Below are 26,495 nucleotides of genomic sequence, written 5' to 3'. Positions count from 1 at the left end.
GCCCAGTCATGGTTTTATTAAGAGAGGGCTAAATGACAGGACTTGGAGGGAGACATCAGCGGTTAAACAGAGACTCTACATCCGGATTATAACCTGATAGGAGAACAGAGGAAACTGCCCAGTCATGGTTTTATTAAGAGAGGGCTAAATGACAGGACTGGAGGGAGACATCAGCGGTTAAACAGAGACTCTACATCCTGATTATAACCTGATAGGAGAACAGAGGAAACTGCCCAGTCATGGTTTTATTAAGAGAGGGCTAAATGACAGGACTTGGAGGGTGACATCAGCAGATAAACAGAGACTCTACATCCGGATTATAACCTGATAGGAGAACAGAGGAAACTGCCCAGTCATGGTTTTATTAAGAGAGGGCTAAATGACAGGACTTGGAGGGTGACATCAGCGGTTAAACAGAGACTCTACATCCGGATTATAACCTGATAGGAGAACAGAGGAAACTGCCCAGTCATGGTTTTATTAAGAGAGGGCTAAATGACAGGACTTGGAGGGTGACATCAGCGGTTAAACAGAGACTCTACATCCGGATTATAACCTGATAGGAGAACAGAGGAAACTGCCCAGTCATGGTTTTATTAAGAGAGGGCTAAATGACAGGACTTGGAGGGAGACATCAGCGGTTAAACAGAGACTCTACATCCGGATTATAACCTGATAGGAGAACAGAGGAAACTGCCCAGTCATGGTTTTATTAAGAGAGGGCTAAATGACAGGACTTGGAGGGTGACATCAGCGGTTAAACAGAGACTCTACATCCGGATTATAACCTGATAGGAGAACAGAGGAAACTGCCCAGTCATGGTTTTATTAAGAGAGGGCTAAATGACAGGACTGGAGGGAGACATCAGCGGTTAAACAGAGACTCTACATCCTGATTATAACCTGATAGGAGAACAGAGGAAACTGCCCAGTCATGGTTTTATTAAGAGAGGGCTAAATGACAGGACTGGAGGGTGACATCAGCGGTTAAACAGAGACTCTACATCCGGATTATAACCTGATAGGAGAACAGAGGAAACTGCCCAGTCATGGTTTTATTAAGAGAGGGCTAAATGACAGGACTTGGAGGGAGACATCAGCGGTTAAACAGAGACTCTACATCCGGATTATAACCTGATAGGAGAACAGAGGAAACTGCCCAGTCATGGTTTTATTAAGAGAGGGCTAAATGACAGGACTTGGAGGGAGACATCAGCGGTTAAACAGAGACTCTACATCCGGATTATAACCTGATAGGAGAACAGAGGAAACTGCCCAGTCATGGTTTTATTAAGAGGGGGCTAAATGACAGGACTGGAGGGTGACATCAGGAGTTAAACAGAGACTCTACATCCTGATTATAACGTGATAGGAGAACAGAGGAAACTGCCCAGTCATGGTTTTATTAAGAGAGGGGGCAGCAGTGAGGACAGTCCTTTAAATAGCTTGGGGACAATACAGAGAGGAGAGTAGAGCAGAGGGTTGGGTCAAGGAGAGAGCAAGGACAAGGGCTGGGGTGAGAGGAGAAGCCTGGGGACAGGGCTGTGATTTAGGCACGACATTAGTCATAAATTAGTTGGCCCCTTCTGCTGAAGCCATGTGACCTCCTGCCAGCCCCTGGGAGAGAGAGACTTGGTAGGTTAGCTAGGCTGAATCTAGGTTAGCTAGCCTAGTGTCTACTGTAGAGACCATAACACACAGTATAGTATCATACCAGCTCGTCTACTGTAGAGACCACAACACACAGTATAGTATCATACCAGCTCCTCTAGTCTAGTGTCTACTGTAGAGACCACAACACACAGTATAGTATCATACCCGCTCTAGTCTAGTGTCTACTGTAGAGACCACAACACACAGTATAGTATCATACCCGCTCTAGTCTAGTGTCTACTGTAGAGACCACAACACACAGTATAGTATCATACCAGCTCCTCTAGTCTAGTGTCTACTGTAGAGACCACAACACACAGTATAGTATCATACCCGCTCTAGTCTAGTGTCTACTGTAGAGACCACAACACACAGTATAGTATCATACCAGCTCCTCTAGTCTAATGTCTACTGTAGAGACCATAACACACAGTATAGTATCATACCAGCTCCTCTAGTCTAATGTCTACTGTAGAGACCACAACACACAGTATAGTATCATACCAGCTCTAGTCTAGTGTCTACTGTAGAGACCACAACACACAGTATAGTATCATACCAGCTCTAGTCTAGTGTCTACTGTAGAGACCACAACACACAGTATAGTATCATACCAGCTCCTCTAGTCTAGTGTCTACTGTAGAGACCACAACACACAGTATAGTATCATACCAGCTCCTCTAGTCTAGTGTCTACTGTAGAGACCACAACACACAGTATATCATCATACCAGCTCCTCTAGTCTAGTGTCTACTGTAGAGACCACAACACACAGTATAGTATCATACCAGCTCTAGTCTAGTGTCTACTGTAGAGACCACAACACACAGTATAGTATCATACCAGCTCCTCTAGTCTAGTGTCTACTGTAGAGACCACAACACACAGTATAGTATCATACCAGCTCGTCTAGTCTAGTGTCTACTGTAGAGACACAGGGCTCATCTGGAAGAGAGAAAGCATTGACCCCACTACACAGGGCTCATCTGGAAGAGAGAAAGCATTGACCCCACTACACAGGGCTCATCTGGAAGAGAGAAGGCATTGACCCCACTACACAGGGCTCATCTGGAAGAGAGAAGGCATTGACCCCACTACACAGGGCTCATCTGGAAGAGAGAAGGCATTGACCCCACTACACAGGGCTCATCTGGAAGAGAGAAGGCATTGACCCCACTACACAGGGCTCATCTGGAAGAGAGAAAGCATTGACCCCACTACACAGGGCTCATCTGGAAAAGAGAAGGCATTGACCCCACTACACAGGGCTCATCTGGAAGAGAGAAAGCATTGACCCCACTACACAGGGCTCATCTGGAAGAGAGAAGGCATTGACCCCACTACACAGGGCTCATCTGGAAGAGAGAAGGCATTGACCCCACTACACAGGGCTCATCTGGAAGAGAGAAGGCATTGACCCCACTACACAGGGCTCATCTGGAAGAGAGAAAGCATTGACCCCACTACACAGGGCTCATCTGGAAGAGAGAAAGCATTGACCCCACTACACAGGGCTCATCTGGAAGAGAGAAGGCATTGACCCCACTATACAGGGCTCATCTGGAAGAGAGAAGGCATTGACCCCACTACACAGGGCTCATCTTGAAAAGAGAAAGCATTGACCCCCTGTCAAAATAAAGGTTACAAAATGAATCCCGATATAACACACTACTTTAGACCAGGGCCATTTCGGACCCATTTGTTCCAGTCAGGGTACACTACTTTAGACCAGAACCATATAGGACCCATTTGGGCCAGTCAGGGTTCACTACTTTAGACCAGAACCATATTGGGTCCCATTTGGACTAGTCAGGGTTCACTACTTTAGACCAGAGTCATATAGGACCCATTTGGACCAGTTCACTACTTTAGACCAGAACCATATCTGACCCATTTGGTCCAGGCATGGTTCACTACTTTAGACCAGAACCATATCGGACCCATTTGGGCCAGTCATGGTGCATTCAGAGGATGGGAACTTTGACAATGAAACCTAACAGTCCCCCACTGACACGGATAAGGGATTAAAACACAATCTAATTAAAATAGATCTCCATGAAAACCATCTCCCTGGGATATATAGGAGCTGTGCTGTGGATGAGATGGAACAAACAGTACATCATGGAATATCAATATCCTTCCACCATCTGTCTGGGTAATGTGAGTGTTTCTGTATGTCTGGGTAACGCCCACACCTCATCATAGTCACATTAGAATCGAATAGCCTCCGTGATATGCAACTTTTCAGGGAAGTCAAGAACCAATATACACAGTCAGTTAGGAAAGCTAAGGCTAGTTTTTTCAAACAGAAATTTGCATCCTGTAGCACTAATTCCAAAATGTTTTGGGACACTAAAGTCCATGGAGAATAAGAGCACCTCCTCCCAGCTGCTCACTGCTCTGAGGCTAGGAAACATTGTCACCACTGATAAATCTACGATAATCGATCATTTCAATAAGCATTTTTTGACAGCTGGCCATGCTTTCCACCTGGCTAACCCCGGCCAACAGCTATGCACCCCCTGCAGCCTCCATCATTTCTCCTTCACCCAAATCCAGACAGCTGATGTTCTGAAAAAGCTGCAAAATCCTGACCCCTACAAATCAGCCGGGCTAGACAATCTGGACCCTCTCTTTCTAAAATGATCAGCAAAAATGAAAAACTCTGGATGGTTCTGACTTAGAATATGTGGACATCTACAAATACCTAGGTGTCTGGTTAGACTGTAAACTCTCCTTCCAGACTCATATCAAACATCTCCAATCCAAAGTTAAATCTCGAATTGGCATCCTATTTCGCAACAAAGCCTCATTCACTCATGCTGCCAAACGTACCCTCATAAAACTGACTATCCTACCGATCCTCGACTTCGGTGATGTCATCTATAAAATAGCCTCCAACACTCTACTCAGCAAATTGGATGCAGTCTATCACAGTGCCATCCGTTTGGTCACCAAAGTCCCATACACTACCCACCACTGTGACCTGTATGCTCTTGTTGGCTGGCCCTCGCTTCATACTCGTCGCCAAACCCACTGGCTCCATGTCATCTACAAGTCTATGCTAGGTAAAGCCCCCCTTATCTCAGCTCACTGGTCACCATAGCAACACCCACCCGTAGCACGCGCTCCAGCAGGTATATCTCACTGGTCACCATAGCAACACCCACCAGTAGCACGTGCTCCAGCAGGTATATCTCACTGGTCACCATAGCAACACCCACCCGTAGCACGCGCTGCAGCAGGTATATCTCACTGGTCACCATAGCAACACCCACCCGTAGCACGCGCTCCAGCAGGTATATCTCACTGGTCACCATAGCAACACCCACCCGTAGCACGCGCTGCAGCAGGTATATCTCACTGGTCACCATAGCAACACCCACCCGTAGCACGCGCTCCAGCAGGTATATCTCACTGGTCACCATAGCAACACCCACCAGTAGCACGCGCTCCAGCAGGTATATCTCACTGCTCACCATAGCAACACCCACCCGTAGCACGCGCTCCAGCAGGTATATCTCACTGGTCACCATAGCAACACCCACCCGTAGCACGCGCTGCAGCAGGTATATTTCACTGGTCACCATAGCAACACCCACCCGTAGCACGCGCTCCAGCAGGTATATCTCACTGGTCACCATAGCAACACCCACCCGTAGCACGCGCTCCAGCAGGTATATTTCACTGGTCACCATAGCAACACCCACCCGTAGCACGCGCTGCAGCAGGTATATTTCACTGGTCACCATAGCAACACCCACCCGTAGCACGCGCTCCAGCAGGTATATTTCACTGGTCACCCCCAAAGCAAACTCTCCATTTAGCCGCCTTTCCTTCCAGTTCTCTGCTGCCAATGAGAGAACGAATTGCAAAAATCAGTGAAGCTGGAGACTTATCTCCCCCTCTAACTTTAAGTAGCTTACCGATCACTGTACCTGTACACAGCCCATCTGTAAATAGCTACCCCAGCTACCTCATCCCCATATTATTACTTACCGTCTTGCTCTTTTGCACCCCAGTATCTCTACTTGCACATCATCATCTGCACACTCCAGTGTTAATGCTAAATTGTAATTATTCCACCTCCATGGCCTATTTATATTTATTTACCTCCCTGCTCTTCTACATTTGCACACACTGTATATAGATGTTCTACTGTATTATTGACTGTATGTTTGTGTAACTCCGTGTAGTTGTTTGCGTCGCGTTGCATTATCTTGGCCTGGTCGCAGTTTAAATGAGAACTTGTTCTCAACTGGCCTACCTGGTTAAATAAAGGTTAAATAACAAAATATAAAATAAAAAACAGAGATACATCACAGAATGAGGTAGTGAATGAGTAGATACATACTGTAGTCACAGACAGAATCAGGAAGTTAAGGAGTAGATACATACTGTAGTCACAGACAGAATCAGGAAGTTAAGGAGTAGATACATACTGTAGTCACAGAATGAGGAAGTTAAGGAGTAGATATATAATGTAGTCACAGAATGAGGAAGTTAAGGAGTAGATACATACTGTAGTCACAGAATGAGGAAGTTAAGGAGTAGATACATACTGTAGTCACAGAATGAGGAAGTTAAGGAGTAGATACATACTGTAGTCATAGAATGAGGAAGTTAAGGAGTAGATATATAATGTAGTCACAGAATGAGGAAGTTAAGGAGTAGATACATACTGTAGTCACAGACAGAATCAGGAAGGAGTAGATACATACTGTAGTCACAGACAGAATCAGAAAGTTAAGGAATAGATACATACTGTAGTCACAGAATGAGGAAGTTAAGGAGTAGATACATACTGTAGTCACAGAATGAGGAAGTTAAGGAGTAGATATATAATGTAGTCACAGAATGAGGAAGTTAAGGAGTAGATACATACTGTAGTCACAGAATGAGGAAGTTAAGGAGTAGATACATACTGTAGTCATAGAATGAGGAAGTTAAGGAGTAGATATATAATGTAGTCACAGAATGAGGACGTTAAGGAGTAGATATATACTGTAGTCACAGAATGAGGAAGTTAAGGAGTAGATACATACTGTAGTCACAGAATGAGGAAGTTAAGGAGTAGATATATAATGTAGTCACAGAATGAGGAAGTTAAGGAGTAGATACATACTGTAGTCACAGAATGAGGAAGTTAAGGAGTAGATACATACTGTAGTCATAGAATGAGGAAGTTAAGGAGTAGATACATACTGTAGTCACAGAATGAGGAAGTTAAGGAGCAGATACATACTGTAGTCACATAATGAGGAAGTTAAGGAGTAGATACATACTGTAGTCACAGAATGAGGAAGTTAAGGAGCAGATACATACTGTAGTCACAGAATGAGGAAGTTAAGGAGTAGATACATACTGTAGTCACAGAATGAGGAAGTTAAGGAGTAGATACATACTGTAGTCACAGAATGAGGAAGTTAAGGAGCAGATACATACTGTAGTCACATAATGAGGAAGTTAAGGAGTAGATACATACTGTAGTCACAGAATGAGGAAGTTAAGGAGTAGATACATAATGTAGTCACAGAATGAGGAAGTTAAGGAGTAGATACATACTGTAGTCACAGAATGAGGAAGTTAAGGAGTAGATACATACTGTAGTCACAGAATGAGGAAGTTAAGGAGTAGATACATACTGTAGTCACAGAATGAGGAAGTTAAGGAGTAGATACATACTGTAGTCACAGACAGAATCAGGAAGGAGTAGATACATACTGTAGTCACAGACAGAATCAGGAAGTTAAAGAGCAGATACATACTGTAGTCACAGACAGAATCAGGAAGGAGTAGATACATACTGTAGTCACAGAATGAGGAAGTTAAGGAGTAGATACATACTGTAGTCACAGACAGAATCAGGAAGGAGTAGATACATACTGTAGTCACAGAATGAGGTAGTGAATGAGTAGATACATACTGTAGTCACAGACAGAATCAGGAAGTTAAGGAGTAGATACATACTGTAGTCACAGACAGAATCAGGAAGTTAAGGAGTAGATACATACTGTAGTCACAAACAGAATCAGGAAGGAGCAGATACATACTGTAGTCACAGACAGAATCAGGAAGTTAAGGAGTAGATACATACTGTAGTCACAGACAGAATCAGGAAGGAGTAGATACATACTGTAGTCACAGACAGAATCAGGAAGGAGTAGATACATACTGTAGTCACAGACAGAATCAGGAAGGAGTAGATACATACTGTAGTCACAGACAGAATCAGGAAGGAGTAGATACATACTGTAGTCACAGACAGAATCAGGAAGGAGTAGATACATAATGTAGTCACAGACAGAATCAGGAAGTTAAGGAGTAGATACATACTGTAGTCACAGACAGAATCAGGAAGGAGTAGATACATACTGTAGTCACAGACAGAATCAGGAAGGAGTAGATACATACTGTAGTCACAGACAGAATCAGGAAGGAGTAGATACATACTGTAGTCACAGACAGAATCAGGAAGGAGTAGATACATACTGTAGTCACAGACAGAATCAGGAAGTTAAGGAGTAGATACATACTGTAGTCACAGACAGAATCAGGAAGTTAAGGAGTAGATACATACTGTAGTCACAGACAGAATCAGGAAGGAGTAGATACATACTGTAGTCACAGACAGAATCAGGAAGGAGTAGATACATACTGTAGTCACAGACAGAATCAGGAAAGAGCAGATAAAGAGGAGTGGGACGACAACATTCCACAGCCATTGAAGAGGAGTGGGACGACAACAGAAGAGGAGTGGGACGACAACATTCCACAGCCATTGAAGAGGAGTGGGACGACAACAGAAGAGGAGTGGGACGACAACATTCCACAGCCATTGAAGAGGAGAGGGACAACAACATTCCACAGCCATTGAAGAGGAGTGGGACAACAACAGAAGAGGAGTGGGACGACAACATTCCACAGCCATTGAAGAGGAGAGGGACAACAACATTCCACAGCCATTGAAGAGGAGTGGGACAACAACATTCCACAGCCATTGAAGAGGAGTGGGACGACAACAGAAGAGGAGTGGGACGACAACATTCCACAGCCATTGAAGAGGAGAGGGACAACAACATTCCACAGCCATTGAAGAGGAGTGGGACAACAACAGAAGAGGAGTGGGACGACAACATTCCACAGCCATTGAAGTGGAGAGGGACAACAACATTCCACAGCCATTGAAGAGGAGTGGGACAACAACATTCCACAGCCATTGAAGAGGAGAGGGACAACATTCCACAGCCATTGAAGTGGAGAGGGACAACATTCCACAGCCATTGAAGAGGAGTGGGACAACAACATTCCACAGCCATTGAAGAGGAGTGGGACAACAACATTCCACAGCCATTGAAGAGGAGTGGGACAACAACATTCCACAGCCATTGAAGAGGAGTGGGACGACAACATTCCACAGCCATTGAAGAGGAGTGGGACGACAACATTCCACAGCCATTGAAGAGGAGTGGGACGACAACATTCCACAGCCATTGAAGAGGAGTGGGACAACAACATTCCACAGCCTTTGAAGAGGAGTGGGACGACAACATTCCACAGCCATTGAAGAGGAGTGGGACAACAACATTCCACAGCCTTTGAAGAGGAGTGGGACGACAACATTCCACAGCCATTGAAGTGGAGAGGGACAACAACATTCCACAGCCATTGAAGAGGAGAGGGACAACATTCCACAGCCATTGAAGAGGAGTGGGACGACAACATTCCACATTCCACAATCAACAGCCTGATCAACTCTTTGTGAAGGAGACGTGTCAAGCTGCATGAGGCAAACGATGGTCACACCAGATACTGACTGGTTTTCTGATCCACACCCCCCCATATTTGTTTTTGAAAGGTGTCTGTGACCAACTGTATTCCCAGTCATGTGAAATCCATAGATTAGGATCTCATGTATTGATTTAAATTCACTTCCTTCCTACATGAACTGTGAAGGTCTTTGATTGGACGTTGAGTCTATTTTTTTGTTCAGTGTAGTTTTAGTGACTCTTCCTGCCAGGAACACAAGGCCATACATCACGTTAATGAACTTCACCGCGGAGCCAACCCTTCTCTGTACCCTCACAAACGGCACCATAGACCCTCGATGCAGTGCACTACTTTTTGACCAGGGCCCATAGAGGTGAAGTGCACTGTGAAGGCAATCCTGGTGCCATTTGGGACACACAGAGACCACCATCATCAAATACACCAGGAACAAAAGCAATCATTTACTATCCCTGACTAGACAAAACATTAAGAACACCTGCTCTTTCCATGACAGAGACTGACCAGGTGATCCACTTCAATCAGTGTAGATGAAGGAGGAGGAGACGGGTTAAAGAAGGATTTTTAAGCCTGGAGACAATGGAGACATGGATTGTGTACGTGTGCCCTTCAGAGGGTGAATGAGCAAGAAAAAATATTTAAGGGCCTTTGAACGAGGGACGGTAGTAGGTGCCAGGTGCACCGGTTTGAGTCAAGAACTGCAACGCTGCTGGGTTTTTCACACTCAACAGTATTCCGTGTGTATCAAGAACAGTCCACCACCCAAAAGACATCCAAGCCAACTTGAGGGGAAGCGTTGGAGTCAACATGGGTCAGCGTCCCTGTGGAACGCTTTAGACACCTTGTAGAGTCCATTCCCTGAGGGAAAAAGGGGGTGCAACTCAATATTAGGAAGGTGTTCCTAATATTTTGTCCACTCAGTGTATAGGGACCATGTAATAGAACACACTTCATGTTGCTGTTGCAGTGAATGGCTTTTATGCGTCATCTAATGACATGCCTTTAGTTTCATCCATAGATCCAGATTCTGCCGGATCCCAGAGAGAGGGAGAGATTGAGAGAGAGAGAGGGAGAGATTGAGAGAGAGAGGGAGAGGGAGCGCGAGAGAGATTGAGGGAGCGCGAGAGAGATTGAGGGAGCGCGAGAGCGATTGAGGGAGCGCGAGAGCGATTGAGGGAGCGAGGAGCGCAAGAGCGATTGAGGAGCGCGAGAGAGATTGAGGGAGCGCGAGAGCGATTGAGGGAGCGCGAGAGCGATTGAGGGAGCGAGGAGCGCAAGAGCGATTGAGGGAGCGCGAGAGAGATTGAGGGAGCGCGAGAGCGATTGAGGGAGCGCGAGAGCGATTGAGGGAGCGCGAGAGAGATTGAGGGAGCGCGAGAGCGATTGAGGGAGCGCGAGAGAGATTGAGGGAGCGCGAGAGCGATTGAGGGAGCGCGAGAGAGATTGAGGGAGCGCGAGAGAGATTGAGGGAGCGCGAGAGAGATTGAGGGATGGCGAGAGAGATTGAGGGAGAGAGCGAGAGCGAGAAAGCGAAAGAGGGAAAAAGAGAGCGATAGAGACTGAGGGAGAGGGATTGAGAGAGAGAGAGAATGTTAAAATGGCATACAAAGACCGAGGATGGCATGAAAGAGGATTTGAAAATCATTTCATGTATTTTAAGACCATCCGTTTTAAACCAGTGTATCTTGGTCTCCCGGAAACCCTGTAATCTCATTTGTTTTCACTCTGCGTTGATATCAGCTCTGACGTGACGATCAGAGGAACAAATCCATGTTCTGGTTGAACAGACTAGTTACTACAGACAGAAGTCCCGTTATTTCAGACAGAAGCCCCGTTACTACAGACAGAAGCCCCGTTATTTCAGACAGAAGCCCCGTTATTTCAGACAGAAGCCCCGTTACTACAGACAGAAGCCCCGTTACTTCAGACAGAAGCCCCGTTACTACAGACAGAAGCCCCGTTACTACAGACAGAAGCCCCGTTATTTCAGACAGAAGCCCCGTTATTTCAGACAGAAGCCCCGTTACTTCAGACAGAAGCCCCGTTACTTCAGACAGAAGCCCTGTTACTTCAGAATAAAGCCCTGTTACTTCAGAATAAAGCCCTGTTACTTCAGAATAAAGCCCTGTTACTTCAGACAGAAGCCCTGTTACTTCAGACAGAAGCCCTGTTACTTCAGACAGAAGCCCTGTTACTTCAGACAGAAGCCCTGTTACTTCAGACAGAAGCCCTGTTACTTCAGACAGAAGCCCTGTTACTTCAGAATAAAGCCCTGTTACTTCAGAATAAAGCCCTGTTACTTCAGAATAAAGCCCTGTTACTTCAGAATAAAGCCCTGTTACTTCAGAATAAAGCCCTGTTACTTCAGAATAAAGCCCTGTTACTTCAGAATAAAGCCCTGTTACTTCAGAATAAAGCCCTGGTACTTCAGAATAAAGCCCTGGTACGTCAGAATAAAGCCCTGTTACGTCAGACAGAAGCCCTGCCATTAATCAGAAGGTAAAAATTAAACAGCAATGCGTCATCACTTAAACTCTTTAATTTCGAGCTCTTCTGTAGGAACTGTACCAACTAGAACAACTATCTGCCAGGCCCGTTATCTGCCAGGCCCGTTATCTGCCAGTAAAGGGACAACCACAGCCGCCCAGAGTGACATGACATTCCAGATGAAACATTAGAGAATTTATTATAGCACACAGAAAATACTTCTTTACAGGGGAGGGAGAGAGAGAGGGGGAGAGAGATAGGGAGAGGGAGGGAGAGGGAGGGACATAGGGAGAGAGGGAGAGGGAGGGACAGAGGGAGGGACAGAGAGAGAGGGAGGGAGAGAGAGAGAGAGAGAGGGGGAGAGGGAGGGACATAGGGAGAGAGGGAGAGGGAGGGACAGAGGGAGGGACAGAGAGAGAGGGAGGGAGAGAGAGAGAGAGAGAGGGGGGAGAGGGAGGGACATAGGGAGAGAGGGAGAGGGAGGGACATAGGGAGGGACAGAGAGGAGGGACAGAGGGAGGGACAGAGAGGAGGGACAGAGAGAGAGAGAGAGAGAGGAGTTGTAGTAGTTTAATGATGCTTTCCAGAGTACAGTAATAGATAGCAGCAGGAGTTTTGACTGTGGTGAGAGCCGGTTGCTATAGATACGGAAGTAATACTTGGGTGTAGGACCGATGGATGGAAGGAAGGGGGCAGGGAAGAGGGGGACACGTAGCCAGGACAGAGAGAGAGGGAGGGAGGGAGAGAGAGAGAGAGAGAGAGAGAGAGAGAGGGAGGGAGGGAGGGAGGGAGGGAGGGAGGGAGGGAGGGAGGGAGGGAGGGAGGGAGGGAGGGAGGGAGGGAGGGAGGGAGGGAGGGAGGGAGGGAGGGAGGGAGGGAGGGAGGGAGGGAGGGAGGGAGTGGGACACGTAGCCAGGACAGAGAGAGAGGGAGGGAGGGGGACACGTAGCCAGGACAGAGAGAGAGGGAGGGAGGGAGGGGGACACGTAGCCAGGACAGAGAGAGAGGGAGGGAGGGAGAGAGAGAGAGGGAGGGAGGGAGGGGGGGACACGTAGCCAGGACAGAGAGAAAGGGAGGGAGGGAGGGGGACACGTAGCCAGGACAGAGAGAGAGGGAGGGAGAGAGAGAGAGGGAGGGAGGGAGGGGGACACGTAGCCAGGACAGAGAGAGAGGGAGGGAGGGAGGGAGACACGTAGCCAGGACAGAGAGAGAGGGAGGGAGTCTAACTGTGTGCCTGTGCTCCCTGGGCAGAATGGAGAGAACAGAGAGAGAGGGAGGGAGGGAGGGAGGGAGGCTAACTGCGTGCCTGTGCTCCCTGGGCAGAATGGAGAGAACAGAAAGAGAGGGAGGGAGGGAGGCTAACTGCGTGCCTGTGCTCCCTGGGCAGAATGGAGAGAACAGAGAGAATAATGAATCTTTCATTAAAGTCCTTTAGAATATTTTTCAGAGAGATTATCATCTTTTCACTGTGTCCCTTTGCTAATGAGTCTGAGCCTGAAATTGGTTTTACGGGGTGGAGAGACCGTATGTTTCCCAGCTCTCAATTCCCTAAAAGGATGAATCTCTTCACTTCTTTTGAGCTGATTTTTTATTCTGATGGACTGGCAAGGCATAAGGCTGATAATGATAACAGTGTGTGTGGGAGTGAGAGTGTGCGTGTCTGTGTCTGTGTGCGTGTGTGTGTGTGTCAGGGAACAACAACTAAACACTGATACTGTAGCAGGAGAGAGAGAGCTGGGGGACTCGGGAGAGAGCTGGGGGATTCGGGAGAGAGCTGGGGGACTCGGGAGAGAGCTGGGGGATTCGGGAGAGAGCTGGGGGATTCGGGAGAGAGCTGGGGGATTCGGGAGAGAGCTGGGAGACTCGGGAGAGAGCTGGGGGGATTCGGGAGAGAGCTGGGGGGATTCGGGAGAGAGCTGGGGGCCTCAGTATCATAGATCTATGTATACTGATAAATATTTACTGGTGAACAGACCTGTGTGTGTATGTTTAAGGATTTAAAGAGTCAGTAATAGATTGCCTGAGTCTTCAGCGTAGATAAACACTAAGAGTGCACCACCATCAGCACTGACGCTACAACGGAGACCATTATAATGGAACGGACGACATGCAGGACATACATATGGGATCTATGTATTAAAGATGATGACAGCTTTAATTCAGAGGCTGCAGTAATAGCCAGCTCAAGGTGGTTGTAAGGTCATGTCACCTTTAACCTCTCAGACAGGAAGGTGTCATGGACCTCAGCTGGGCTGTTGGGACATGGGGGAAAGTGAGGGAGAAAGCATATAAAATATACTAAAAAGACAACCAGGAAAGTGATAGAAGTGAGAGATACAGTGCCTTGCGAAAGTATTCGGCCCCCTTGAACTTTGCGACCTTTTGCCACATTTCAGGCTTCAAACATAAAGATATAAAACTGTATTTTTTTGTGAAGAATCAACAACAAGTGGGACACAATCATGAAGTGGAACGACATTTATTGGATATTTCAAACTTTTTTAACAAATCAAAAACTGAAAAATTGGGCGTGCAAAATTATTCAGACCCTTTACTTTCAGTGCAGCAAACTCTCTCCAGAAGTTCAGTGAGGATCTCTGAATGATCCAATGTTGACCTAAATGACTAATGATGATAAAAACAATCCACCTGTGTGTAATCAAGTCTCTGTATAAATGCACCTGCACTGTGATAGTCTCAGAGGTCCGTTAAAAGCGCAGAGAGCATCATGAAGAACAAGGAACACACCAGGCAGGTCCGAGATACTGTTGTGAAGAAGTTTAAAGCTGGATTTGGATACAAAAAGATTTCCCAAGCTTTAAACATCCCAAGGAGCACTGTGCAAGCGATAATATTGAAATGGAAGGAGTATCAGACCACTGCAAATCTACCAAGACCTGGCCGTCCCTCTAAACTTTCAGCTCATACAAGGAGAAGACTGGTCAGAGATGCAGCCAAGAGGCCCATGATCACTCTGGATGAACTGCAGAGATCTACAGCTGAGGTGGGAGACTCTGTCCATAGGACAACAATCAGTCGTATATTGCACAAATCTGGCCTTTATGGAAGAGTGGCAAGAAGAAAGCCATTTCTTAAAGATATCCATAAAAAGTGTCGTTTAAAGTTTGCCACAAGCCACCTGGGAGACACACCAAACATGTGGAAGAAGGTGCTCTGGTCAGATGAAACCAAAATTGAACTTTTTGGCAACAATGCAAAACGTTATGTTTGGCGTAAAAGCAACACAGCTCATCACCCTGAACACACCATCCCCACTGTCAAACATGGTGGTGGCAGCATCATGGTTTGGGCCTGCTTTTCTTCAGCAGGGACAGGGAAGATGGTTAAAATTGATGGGAAGATGGATGGAGCCAAATACAGGACCATTCTGGAAGAAAACCTGGTGGAATCTGCAAAAGACCTGAGACTGGGACGGAGATTTGTCTTCCAACAAGACAATGATCCAAAACATAAAGCAAAATCTACAATGGAATGGTTCAAAAATAAACATATCCAGGTGTTAGAATGGCCAAGTCAAAGTCCAGACCTGAATCCAATCGAGAATCTGTGGAAAGAACTGAAAACTGCTGTTCACAAATGCTCTCCATCCAACCTCACTGAGCTCGAGCTGTTTTGCAAGGAGGAATGGGAAAAAATGTCAGTCTCTCGATGTGCAAAACTGATAGAGACATACCCCAAGCGACTTACAGCTGTAATCGCAGCAAAAGGTGGCGCTAAAAAGTATTAACTTAAGGGGGCTGAATAATTTTGCACGCCCAATTTTTCAGTTTTTGATTTGTTAAAAAAGTTTGAAATATCCAATAAATGTCGTTCCACTTCATGATTGTGTCCCACTTGTTGTTGATTCTTCACAAAAAAATACAGTTTTATATCTTTATGTTTGAAGCCTGAAATGTGGCAAAAGGTCGCAAAATTCAAGGGGGCTGAATACTTTCGCAAGGCACTGTACAGTAGGTTGTCCGGAGGTGTTGGGATAAATCAGAATAGATCTCTGTTTCCCTGTGACAACGGCCATAAAGCAGTCTTCTACACGTTGAGAGATAGCTGATCACTATTGTCATGGGGCGGCAGGGTAGCCTAGTGGTTAGAGCGTTGGTCTAGTTGCAAGTTCAAACCCCCGAGCTGACAAGGTACAAATCTGTTGTTCTGCCCCTGAACAAGGCAGTTAACCCACTATTCCTAGACTAGAATTTGTTCTTAACTGACTTGCCTAGTTAAATAAAAGGTAAAAAAAAATGTCTTTCAATGAGGAGTGGCTTCTGTCTGGCCACTCTACCTTACAAGGCCTGATTGGTGGAGTGCTGCAGAGATGGTTGTCCTTCTGGAAGGTTCTCCCATCTCCACAGACCACTGGGTTACGTTCAGCTTGGCTGGGCGACCAGCTCTAGGAAGAGTCTTTGTGGTTCCGAACTTCTTCTATTTAAGAATGCTGGAGGCCACTGTGTTCTTGGGGACCTTCAATGCTGCAGACATGTTTAGGTACCCTGCCCCAGATCTGTGCCTCAACACAATCCTGTCTCAGAGCCCTAAGGACAATTCCTTCAACATTGTGTCTTGGTTTTTGCTCTGACATGCACTGTCAGCTGTGGGACCTTATATAGACAGGTGTGAGGGCCTTTCTAAATCATGTCCAATCAAATTAATTTACGACAGGTGGACTCCAATCAAGTTGTAGAAACATCTCAAGGATGATCAATGGAAACAGGATGCACCTGAGCTCAATTTCAAGTCTCACAGAGAAGAGTCTGAATACTTACGTAAATAAGATATTTCTGTTTTTAGTTTTTAATACATCTGGTTTGGCTTTGTCATCATGAGGTATTGTGTGTAGATTGATGAGGAAAATGTTTAATTCAATACATTTTAGAACAAGGCTGTAACATAACAAAATGTGGAAAAAGGGGAAAGGGTCTGAATACTTTCCAAATGCACTGTACAGTAACTCACAGGTCTGTAGTGTAACAGTAGTGTAGTGCACTGTACAGTAACTCACAGGTCTGTAGTGTAACAGTAGTGTAGTGCACTGTACAGTAACTCACAGGTCTGCAGTGTAACAGTAGTATAGTGCACTGTACAGTAACTCACAGGTCTGCAGTGTAACAGTAGTGTAGAGCACTGTACAGTAACTCACAGGTCTGTAGTGTAACAGTAGTGTAGTGCACTGTACAGTAACTCACAGGTCTGCAGTGCACTGTACAGTAACTCACAGGTCTGTAGTGTAACAGTAGTGTAGTGCACTGTACAGTAACTCACAGGTCTGCAGTGTAACAGTAGTATAGAGCACTGTACAGTAACTCACAGGTCTGCAGTGCACTGTACAGTAACTCACAGGTCTGCAGTGTAACAGTAGTGCAGTGCACTGTACAGTAACTCACAGGTCTGCAGTGTAACAGTAGTGTAGTGCACTGTACAGTAACTCACAGGTCTGCAGTGTAACAGTAGTGTAGAGCACTGTACAGTAAATCTGTAGTGTAACAGTAGTGTAGTGCACTGTACAGTAACTCACAGGTCTGCAGTGTAACAGTGTAGAGCACTGTACAGTAAATCTGTAGTGTAACAGTAGTGTAGTACACTGTACAGTAACTCACAGGTCTGCAGTGTAACAGTAGTGTAGAGCACTGTACAGTAAATCTGTAGTGTAACAGTAGTGTAGTGCACTGTACAGTAACTCACAGGTCTACAGTGTAACAGTAGTGTAGAGCACTGTACAGTAAATCTGTAGTGTAACAGTAGTGTAGTGCACTGTACAGTAACTCACAGGTCTGCAGTGTAACAGTAGTGTAGAGCACTGTACAGTAAATCTGTAGTGTAACAGTAGTGTAGTGCACTGTACAGTAACTCACAGGTCTACAGTGTAACAGTAGTGTAGTGCACTGTACAGTAACTCACAGGTCTGCAGTGTAACAGTAGTGTAGTGCACTGAGGCCAATAGAGTAATGAAGTGTCCTCATCCCTCATCTAGAATATCTGAGATGTTTTCCCTCTTCAGGCTTCAATCTCCCTCGGCCGCGAGCACGTACATGCACACAGACACACAGACAGAGACAGACAGACACAACTAGGGCTGTGTAAATTACAGCATAATTACAAGGCTCTATACAGAATGATTAATTCACTAATAGCAGTGCTGCTCTGCACAACGCCTCCTCCTTATAAAGGCCTGAGTCAACTAACGACACAGAAGTGCTGAGGGTCCAATAACAGCCACGCCGCCAAATACCTCACTTGAACGTCAGAAACACTTGTGTGTTCCGTTCGGTCCGTGCCAAATGCTAAATGCTGTATATTTCTGCCACTTAGGACATCAGGACGTTGCCTGAGGACAATTAGGCACATGGCCCTAATGCTAACGTTCTACTGAGATGTGGCCCTAATGCTAACGTTCTACTGAGATGTGGCCCTAATGCTAACATTCTACTGAGATGTGGCCCTAATGCTAACGTTTCATTGAGATGTGGCCCTAATGCTAACGTTCTACTGAGATGTGGCCCTAATGCTAACGTTCTACTGAGATGTGGCCCTAATGCTAACGTTCTACTGAGATGTGGCCCTAATGCTAACGTTCTACTGAGATGTGGCCCTAATGCTAACGTTCTACTGAGATGTGGCCCTAATGCTAACGTTCTACTGAGATGTGGCCCTAATGAGAACGTTCTACTGAGATGTGGCCCTAATGATAACGTTCTACTGAGATGTGGCCCTAATGCTAACATTCTACTGAGATGTGACCCTAATGCTAACGTTCTACTGAGATGTGGCCCTAAAGCTAACGTTCTACTGAGATGTGGCCCTAATGCTAACGTTCTACTGAGATGTGGCCCTAATGCTAACGTTCTACTGAGATGTGGCCCTAATGCTAACGTTCTACTGAGATGTGGCCCTAATGCTAACGTTTTAGGAGGTTTTCTAGAGAAGAGAAAACAGAAAAGGTGACAGAATGGACACCGACAAGTATATGTCCCAAATGGCACCCTATTCCCTATGATAGTGCACTACTTTCACCAGGGACCTATGGGTTCTATTCCCTAAGTAGTGCACTACTTTTCACCAGGGCCCTATGGGTTCTTCCCTATGTAGTGCACTACTTTTCACCAGGGCCCTATGGGTTCTATTCTCTATGTAGTGCACTACTTTCACCAGGGCCCTATGGGTTCTATTCCCTAAGTAGTGCACTATTTTCACCAGGGCCCTATGGGTTCTATTCCCTATGTAGTGCACTACTTTTCACCAGAGCCCTATGGGTTCTATTCTCTATGATAGTACACTACTTTTCACCAGGGTCCTATGGGTTCTATTCCCTAAGTAGTGCACTATTTTCACCAGGGCCCTATGGGTTCTATTCCCTAAGTAGTGCACTATTTTCACCAGGGCCCTATGGGTTCTATTCCCTATGTAGTGCACTACTTTTCACCAGAGCCCTATGGGTTCTATTCTCTATGATAGTGCACTACTTTCACCAGGGCCCGTAGGGTGGAACAGGATGCCATTTGTGACACAGCTCATCAGTAATTGGCTAGAGGGAGATTTCACTACCGTGACTCCTTGTTCTAAACCAGATAAAGCCAGACCCCCCCGACATGACTCTTTCAGGAGTGTTTTGAAACAGCCCTCTCAGAGAGAATACATTATAAGAAAACATGACTCAGTGTGCTGAGTGAGCAAGGTCGCTGCAGCGTTTCCATCTGAAGTGAATGTGTGTATGCCACTCACGTTCCAGTACGCAGGCTGAAGTGTCTACTGTACTTTGTTGAAGTGACTTTCTAGTGTTTTCATGCTGAAATGGAAGTATCCAAACCTACTGTATGGTGGTGTGTGTTGTTGTGTAGATCAGAATATATTTATGGCTGTTTTTCTCTCTATTGCAGTGTAGATCTGACTGTTTCTCTCTCTGTATTGCAGTGTAGATCTGACTGTTTCTCTCTGTATTGCAGTGTAGATCTGACTGTTTCTCTCTCTGTATTGCAGTGTAGATCTGACTGTTTCTCTCTCTGTATTGCAGTGTAGATCTGCCTTTCTCTCTCTGTGTTGCAGTGTAGATCTGACTGTGTCTCTCTTTATTGCAGTGTAGATCTGCCTGTATCTCTCTCTGTGTTACAGTGTAGATCTGACTGTTTCTCTCTCTGTGTTACAGTGTAGATCTGACTGTTTCTCTCTCTGTGTTACAGTGTAGATCTGACTGTTTCTCTCTCTGTGTTACAGTGTAGATCTGACTGTTTCTCTCTCTGTGTTACAGTGTAGATCTGACTGTCTCTCTCTGTATTGCAGTGTCGTGTAGATCTCTGTTTCTTTCTCTCTGTGTGTATTGCAGTGCGGAGCCCAATGTGATTGTATCTCTGTGTATCTGTCACAGTGTTAAACTAACGTCTCTCTCTGTCACAGTGTTAAACTAACGTCTCTCTCTGTCACAGTGTTAAACTAACGTCTCTCTCTGTCACAGTGTTAAACTAACGTCTCTCTCTGTCACAGTGTTAAACTAACGTCTCTCTCTGTCACAGTGTTAAACTAACGTCTCTCTCTGTCACAGTGTTAAACTAACGTCTCTCTCTGTCACAGTGTTAAACTAACGTCTCTCTCTCTGTCACAGTGTTAAACTAACGTCTCTCTCTGTCACAGTGTTAAACTAACGTCTCTGTCACAGTGTTAAACTAACGTCTCTCTCTGTCACAGTGTTAAACTAACGTCTCTCTCTCTGTCACAGTGTTAAACTAACGTCTCTCTCTGTCACAGTGTTAAACTAACGCTCTCTCTGTCAGTGTTAAACTAACGTCTCTCTCTGTCACAGTGTTAAACTAACGTCTCTCTCTGTCACAGTGTTAAACTAACGTCTCTCTCTGTCACAGTGTTAAACTAACGTCTCTCTCTGTCACAGTGTTAAACTAACGTCTCTCTCTGTCACAGTGTTAAACTAACGTCTCTCTCTGTCACAGTGTTAAACTAACGTCTCTCTCTGTCACAGTGTTAAACTAACGTCTCTCTCTGTCACAGTGTTAAACTAACGTCTCTCTCTGTCACAGTGTTAAACTAACGTCTCTCTCTGTCACAGTGTTAAACTAACGTCTCTCTGTCACAGTGTTAAACTAACGTCTCTCTCTCTGTCACAGTGTTAAACTAACGTCTCTCTCTGTCACAGTGTTAAACTAACGTCTCTCTCTGTCACAGTGTTAAACTAACGTCTCTCTCTGTCACAGTGTTAAACTAACGTCTCTCTCTGTCACAGTGTTAAACTAACGTCTCTCTCTGTCACAGTGTTAAACTAACGTCTCTCTCTGTCACAGTGTTAAACTAACGTCTCTCTCTGTCACAGTGTTAAACTAACGTCTCTCTCTGTCACAGTGTTAAACTAACGTCTCTCTCTGTCACAGTGTTAAACTAACGTCTCTCTCTGTCACAGTGTTAAACTAACGTCTCTCTCTGTCACAGTGTGGAGCTGGACTTCAAACAGCAGGAAGACAAGCTGCATCCCCTGATGAAGAGGCTGTGTCCTTTAGAGGACCCACACTTCTCTCTGCCTTACCCCCCTGAGGCCTTCACCTCCACCCCTAAACGCAAGGCCAAGGCCGACTCCAAGAAGCACGCCCGATGGAAACTCTGGTTCCTCTGAGACAGGAATTAATATCCAAAAACCCCAAACGTCGTCGTCTTAGGTCAGACAGAGCAACAAGTTGAGGACTCCGTCTGCACTGCGGGATGAGGGACGAGCATCGGAGTGACGTCACCTATTGGATTTACGGAAGACAAAGGCCCGAACTCCGATTCAGCAGGATATCTTTGATTTATCCATCTATCAATTCATTCATCTTTTGGATCACAACAAAAAAACAGAATCCCAATGAAAGGTTTTTCATGGCCTGGTAACCTCAATCTGTCTGAAACTGGTGAGCCCTTCTAATAATGACGATAGTGGATATTATTGAACTGGGTTTTTGGTTTTGGAAAGAGCGGCAGGATCTGTAAAAAGAGAAACATAAAGTATGGACCCCCCCCCCCCCCCACACAGAGAGTTTGAATATTTAGTCACTGTTTTCCGCCCCCAAAACGATCTAATTTCCCGAAGCAGAGGATTATTAAATTACACCGCGGCAACTTATTTTCAGATGAACAAGGTGACAAGCTGAAATAGGATGTCCTCTACCCTCACATTTACATCTATTTATTGTGTAGCTCTACGGAGTCTATGGGAGTTTGAATTCAATGACATGATTTATCGGTTCGTTCAGCAACAACCGTCTCTCTCCATCTCCCTCGAGACTGAGTCTTTAATGTGTTGTATATTGTATCTCTTTGACATTGCTTGGAGGTATGGAGAGGAAGTGGACAGTTCTCAAGCATGGCGTTCCTTTCTCCGTGCTCTGACAACTACATCAACGGCATATCAGCATATCGGCTAAAGCACAACGTACTTAACAACTATGTTCAGGAAGACTTTTCTCCACAGTGACTCAAAAAAAAACACAAAAAAAAGACTATTTTGACAATAATCATCATGAATAATGTATTAGGATCGTCGAACAGCAAAGGAGAGAATGAAGACATCACGGATCAGAACAACTGAAACGGACCCAGGACGACGCGTCTCGAAGGAGATGTACATGATGTGCATGTAACTGCCAGAATAAAAGGAAACACTCGGAGTAAATTAGGATTCTGCTGGTTCTGTTATGGGATGGTTTTAGGTCCAGTCAGCCCCTTAGAGAGCAGGGTAAACACCAGTAAACACACAGCCAATCAACCAATGGGGAAGCGTTTCTATCCTCATAGGAGTAGATGACAATACCACCCCCCACACACACAGGGAACGTGCTGTCACTGAATGGCTTTTCCACCCCCGTCAACAAAACACCAAATGATGGAGTTTTTCATCACATCCCTGGAAGAGAGTTTCAGCCCCTTGTAGAATCTCTACCAATGTGGATTGAAGCTGTTCTGGCTGCTGGTGGCCCAACACCCAATTAAGACACTTTCATGTTGGTGTTTCCTTTATTTTGGCAGTTACATACCTCTTTGCATAAATTGCCTTTTGACATTAAACGATGACTTACAAAAAACTTTTTTTTTTTTTATATAAACATTTGCAAAGTTTGGAGGCATCTCAATGTACTTTTCTTTTCTACACGGGGATATATGAAGTTATATATCAGTTGGTTTTGTTGTGTTCCCAAAACACTGCTGTGAAAGGGAATGTCCAGTCCTAATGGGGAAAATACAACACAAAGAACCTTAATGGATTCACTACGTTCTACTGCTGATCTTCTATTTGTCGAGGAACAAAAGGACACACACATTTCTTGTAGACAAAGGTTTTTTTTCTCTCTCTCTCTCTCTCATGCGCTAGCTAGCTGCAAGCTAACACACACAACCTCTGATGCATTCTCTTAGAACCCAGGATGTGTGTGTCAGTTCTCTCACCTAGCATTAAACTCCTATACAGCACACACACAGACACCGACACACACATAGACACCGACACACAGAGACACACAGAGACACACAGAGACACACACCGATCCCTGGTCAGGGAGGTATATTAGGTTGTATAACACCAGTATCATGCTACGTCAGACTAAAGAGTGAATCCTAACTTCCAGGTAAATGTTGACCTAGTCACACAGGGACAAATGGGAGACGACTGTAAAGGAGCATTTGACTTAAGTGGAAGTCAGAATGCCTTCCTGAAAGCAAAGCCAAGAGGCCTGAAGGAGCCATTGAGGTATACAGCATAACTACAGTACTGAATACAGCCAGTCTGTAGCCTTGGTGCAGTACTGAATACAGCCAGTCTGTAGCCTTGGTGCAGTACTGAATACAGCCAGTCTGTAGCCTTGGTGCAGTACTGAATACAGCCAGTCTGTAGCCTTGGTGCAGTACTGAATAAAGCCAGTCTGTAGCCTTGGTGCAGTACTGAATAAAGCCAGTCTGTAGCCTTGGTGCAGTACTGAATACAGCCAGTCTGTAGCCTTGGTGCAGTACTGAATACAGACACCCTGTAGCCTTGGTACAGTACTGAATACAGCCAGTCTGTAGCCTTGGTACAGTACTGAATACAGCCAGTCTGTAGCATTGGTACAGTACTGAATACAGACACCCTGTAGCCTTGGTACAGTACTGAATACAGACACCCTGTAGCCTTGGTACAGTACTGAATACAGACACCCTGTAGCCTTGGTACAGTACTGAATACAGCCTGTAGCCTTGGTTCAGTACTGAATACAGCCAGTCTGTATCCTTGGTGCAGTACTGAATACAGACACCCTGTAGCCTTGGTATAGTACTGAATACAGCCAGCCTGTAGCCTTGGTACAGTACTGAATACAGCCAGTCTGTAGCCTTGGTGAAGTACTGAATACAGCCTGTAGCCTTGGTGCAGTACTGAATACAGCCAGTCTGTACCTTGGTACAGTACTGAATACAGCCAGTCTGTAGCCTTGGTACAGTACTGAATACAGCCAGTCTGTAGCCTTGGTGCAGTACTGAATACAGCCAGTCTGTAGCCTTGGTACAGTACTGAATACAGCCAGTCTGTAGCCTTGGTACAGTACTGAATACAGCCAGCCTGTAGCCTTGGTACAGTACTGAATACAGCCACCCTGTAGCCTTGGTACAGTACTGAATACAGCCACCCTGTAGCCTTGGTACAGTACTGAATACACCCTGTAGCCTTGGTACAGTACTGAATACAGCCACCCTGTAGCCTTGGTACAATACTGAATACACCCTGTAGCCTTGGTACAGTACTGAATACAGCCTGTAGCCTTGGTACAGTACTGAATACCGCCTGCAGCCTTGGTACAGTACTGAATACACCCTGTAGCCTTGGTACAGTACTGAATACAGCCTGTAGCCTTGGTACAGTACTGAATACACCCTGTAGCATTGGTACAGTACTGAATACAGACAGTAGCCTTGGTACAGTACTGAATACAGCCTGTAGCCTTGGTACAGTACTGAATACAGCCAGCCTGTAGCCTTGGTGCAGTACTGAATACATGCTTTTACTTTACATACTTTTCAACAGATTCACTGATGATATTTTATAGCTTTTTAAAAAAAATAAAAAAACAGCAATTTCAACAACAACAAAAAAAAAAGGACATTTAAAATGGAACCGTGTTTTTAAAACACGATGAGACCCTTATTATCAACAACCTCCACGGACAGTAATCATATCATCATCAACCTCCACGGACAGTAATCATATTATCATCAACCTCCACGGACAGTAATCATATTATCATCAACCTCCACGGACAGTAATCATATTATCAACAACCTCCACGGACAGTAATCGTATCATCAACAACCTCCACGGACAGTAATCATATTATCAACAACCTCCACGGACAGTAATCATATTATCAACAACCTCCACGGACAGTAATCATATCATCAACAACCTCCACGGACAGTAATCATATTATCAACAACCTCCACGGACAGTAATCATATTATCAACAACCTCCACGGACAGTAATCATATTATCAACAACCTCCACGGACAGTAATCATATCATCAACAACCTCCACGGACAGTAATCATATCATCAACCTCCACGGACAGTCCTCTCATATCAACAACCTCATCAACAACCTCCACGGACAGTAATCATTTCATCAACCTCCACGGACAGTCCTCTCATATCAACAACCTCCACGGACAGTCCTCTCATATCATCAACCTCCACGGACAGTAATCATATCATCAACAACCTCCACGGACAGTAATCATATCATCAACAACCTCCACGGACAGTAATCATATCATCAACAACCTCATCAACAACCTCCACGGACAGTAATCATATCATCAACAACCTCATCAACAACCTCCACGGACAGTAATCATTTCATCAACCTCCACGGACAGTCCTCTCATATCATCAACCTCCACGGACAGTAATCATTCGTATCACGCAGCACAGAGGTACGTTGTTTTGGAGGAGTGTACAGTCTGACATTTCTTTGATTATGTTGTACAGCATCTAATAGGGCTAATAACTTAAAACAGAGCGGGGCTTTACCGCGGCTAGATACATAACAGGAACGATTTAATAGGAATGACATTATTAAGTGATTTAATAGGAATGACATTATTAAGTGATTTAATAGGAACGACATTATTAAGTTGCAGAGTCCCGGATGAAGCCAAAAAACAAACAGTGTTCAACGGAGACCTGTCAAAGTGGTTGGATTCAACTAAAGGGGCAAACAGATCATTCAATGCTACCAAACAACTCAACACCACACAATAACACTGCTGTGTAGGGATGTATACTACTGGTACAATACTGGTGTTAGTACTACTGGTACAATACTGGTATTAGTACTACTGGTTATATACTACTGGTACAACACTGATATTAGTACTACTGGTACAATACTGGTATTAGTACTGCTGGTTATATACTGCTGGTACAATACTGGTATAAGTACTATTGGTGCAATACTGGTATTAGTACTACCGGTTATATACTACTGGTACAATACTGATATTAGTACTACCGGTTATATACTGGTATTAGTACTACTGGTTATATACTACAATACCGGTA

The 26,495-nt window shown here is 45.1% G+C and overlaps 1 protein-coding gene across 1 annotated transcript in view; it reads left to right on the top strand.

Moving 5' to 3' along the window:
- LOC121844552 (inhibitory synaptic factor 2A-like) overlaps window positions 1-23,772 on the top strand; it is an 83,233-nt gene extending 59,461 nt beyond the window's left edge. Inside the window, exon 7 of the mRNA XM_042314787.1 lies at window positions 21,370-23,772. Coding sequence (XP_042170721.1) covers window positions 21,370-21,550 — 181 coding nt within the window. The 3' untranslated portion in view covers window positions 21,551-23,772. The remainder of the gene's footprint in view (window positions 1-21,369) is intronic.
- The last annotated feature ends 2,723 nt before the right edge of the window (window positions 23,773-26,495 follow it).

This window comes from Oncorhynchus tshawytscha, unplaced genomic scaffold, assembly GCF_018296145.1.
Source record: "Oncorhynchus tshawytscha isolate Ot180627B unplaced genomic scaffold, Otsh_v2.0 Un_contig_4913_pilon_pilon, whole genome shotgun sequence".
Taxonomy (NCBI): domain Eukaryota; kingdom Metazoa; phylum Chordata; class Actinopteri; order Salmoniformes; family Salmonidae; genus Oncorhynchus; species Oncorhynchus tshawytscha.
Note: the sequence above shows the minus strand (reverse complement) of the source record. Positions and strands in the feature narration are given on the sequence as shown.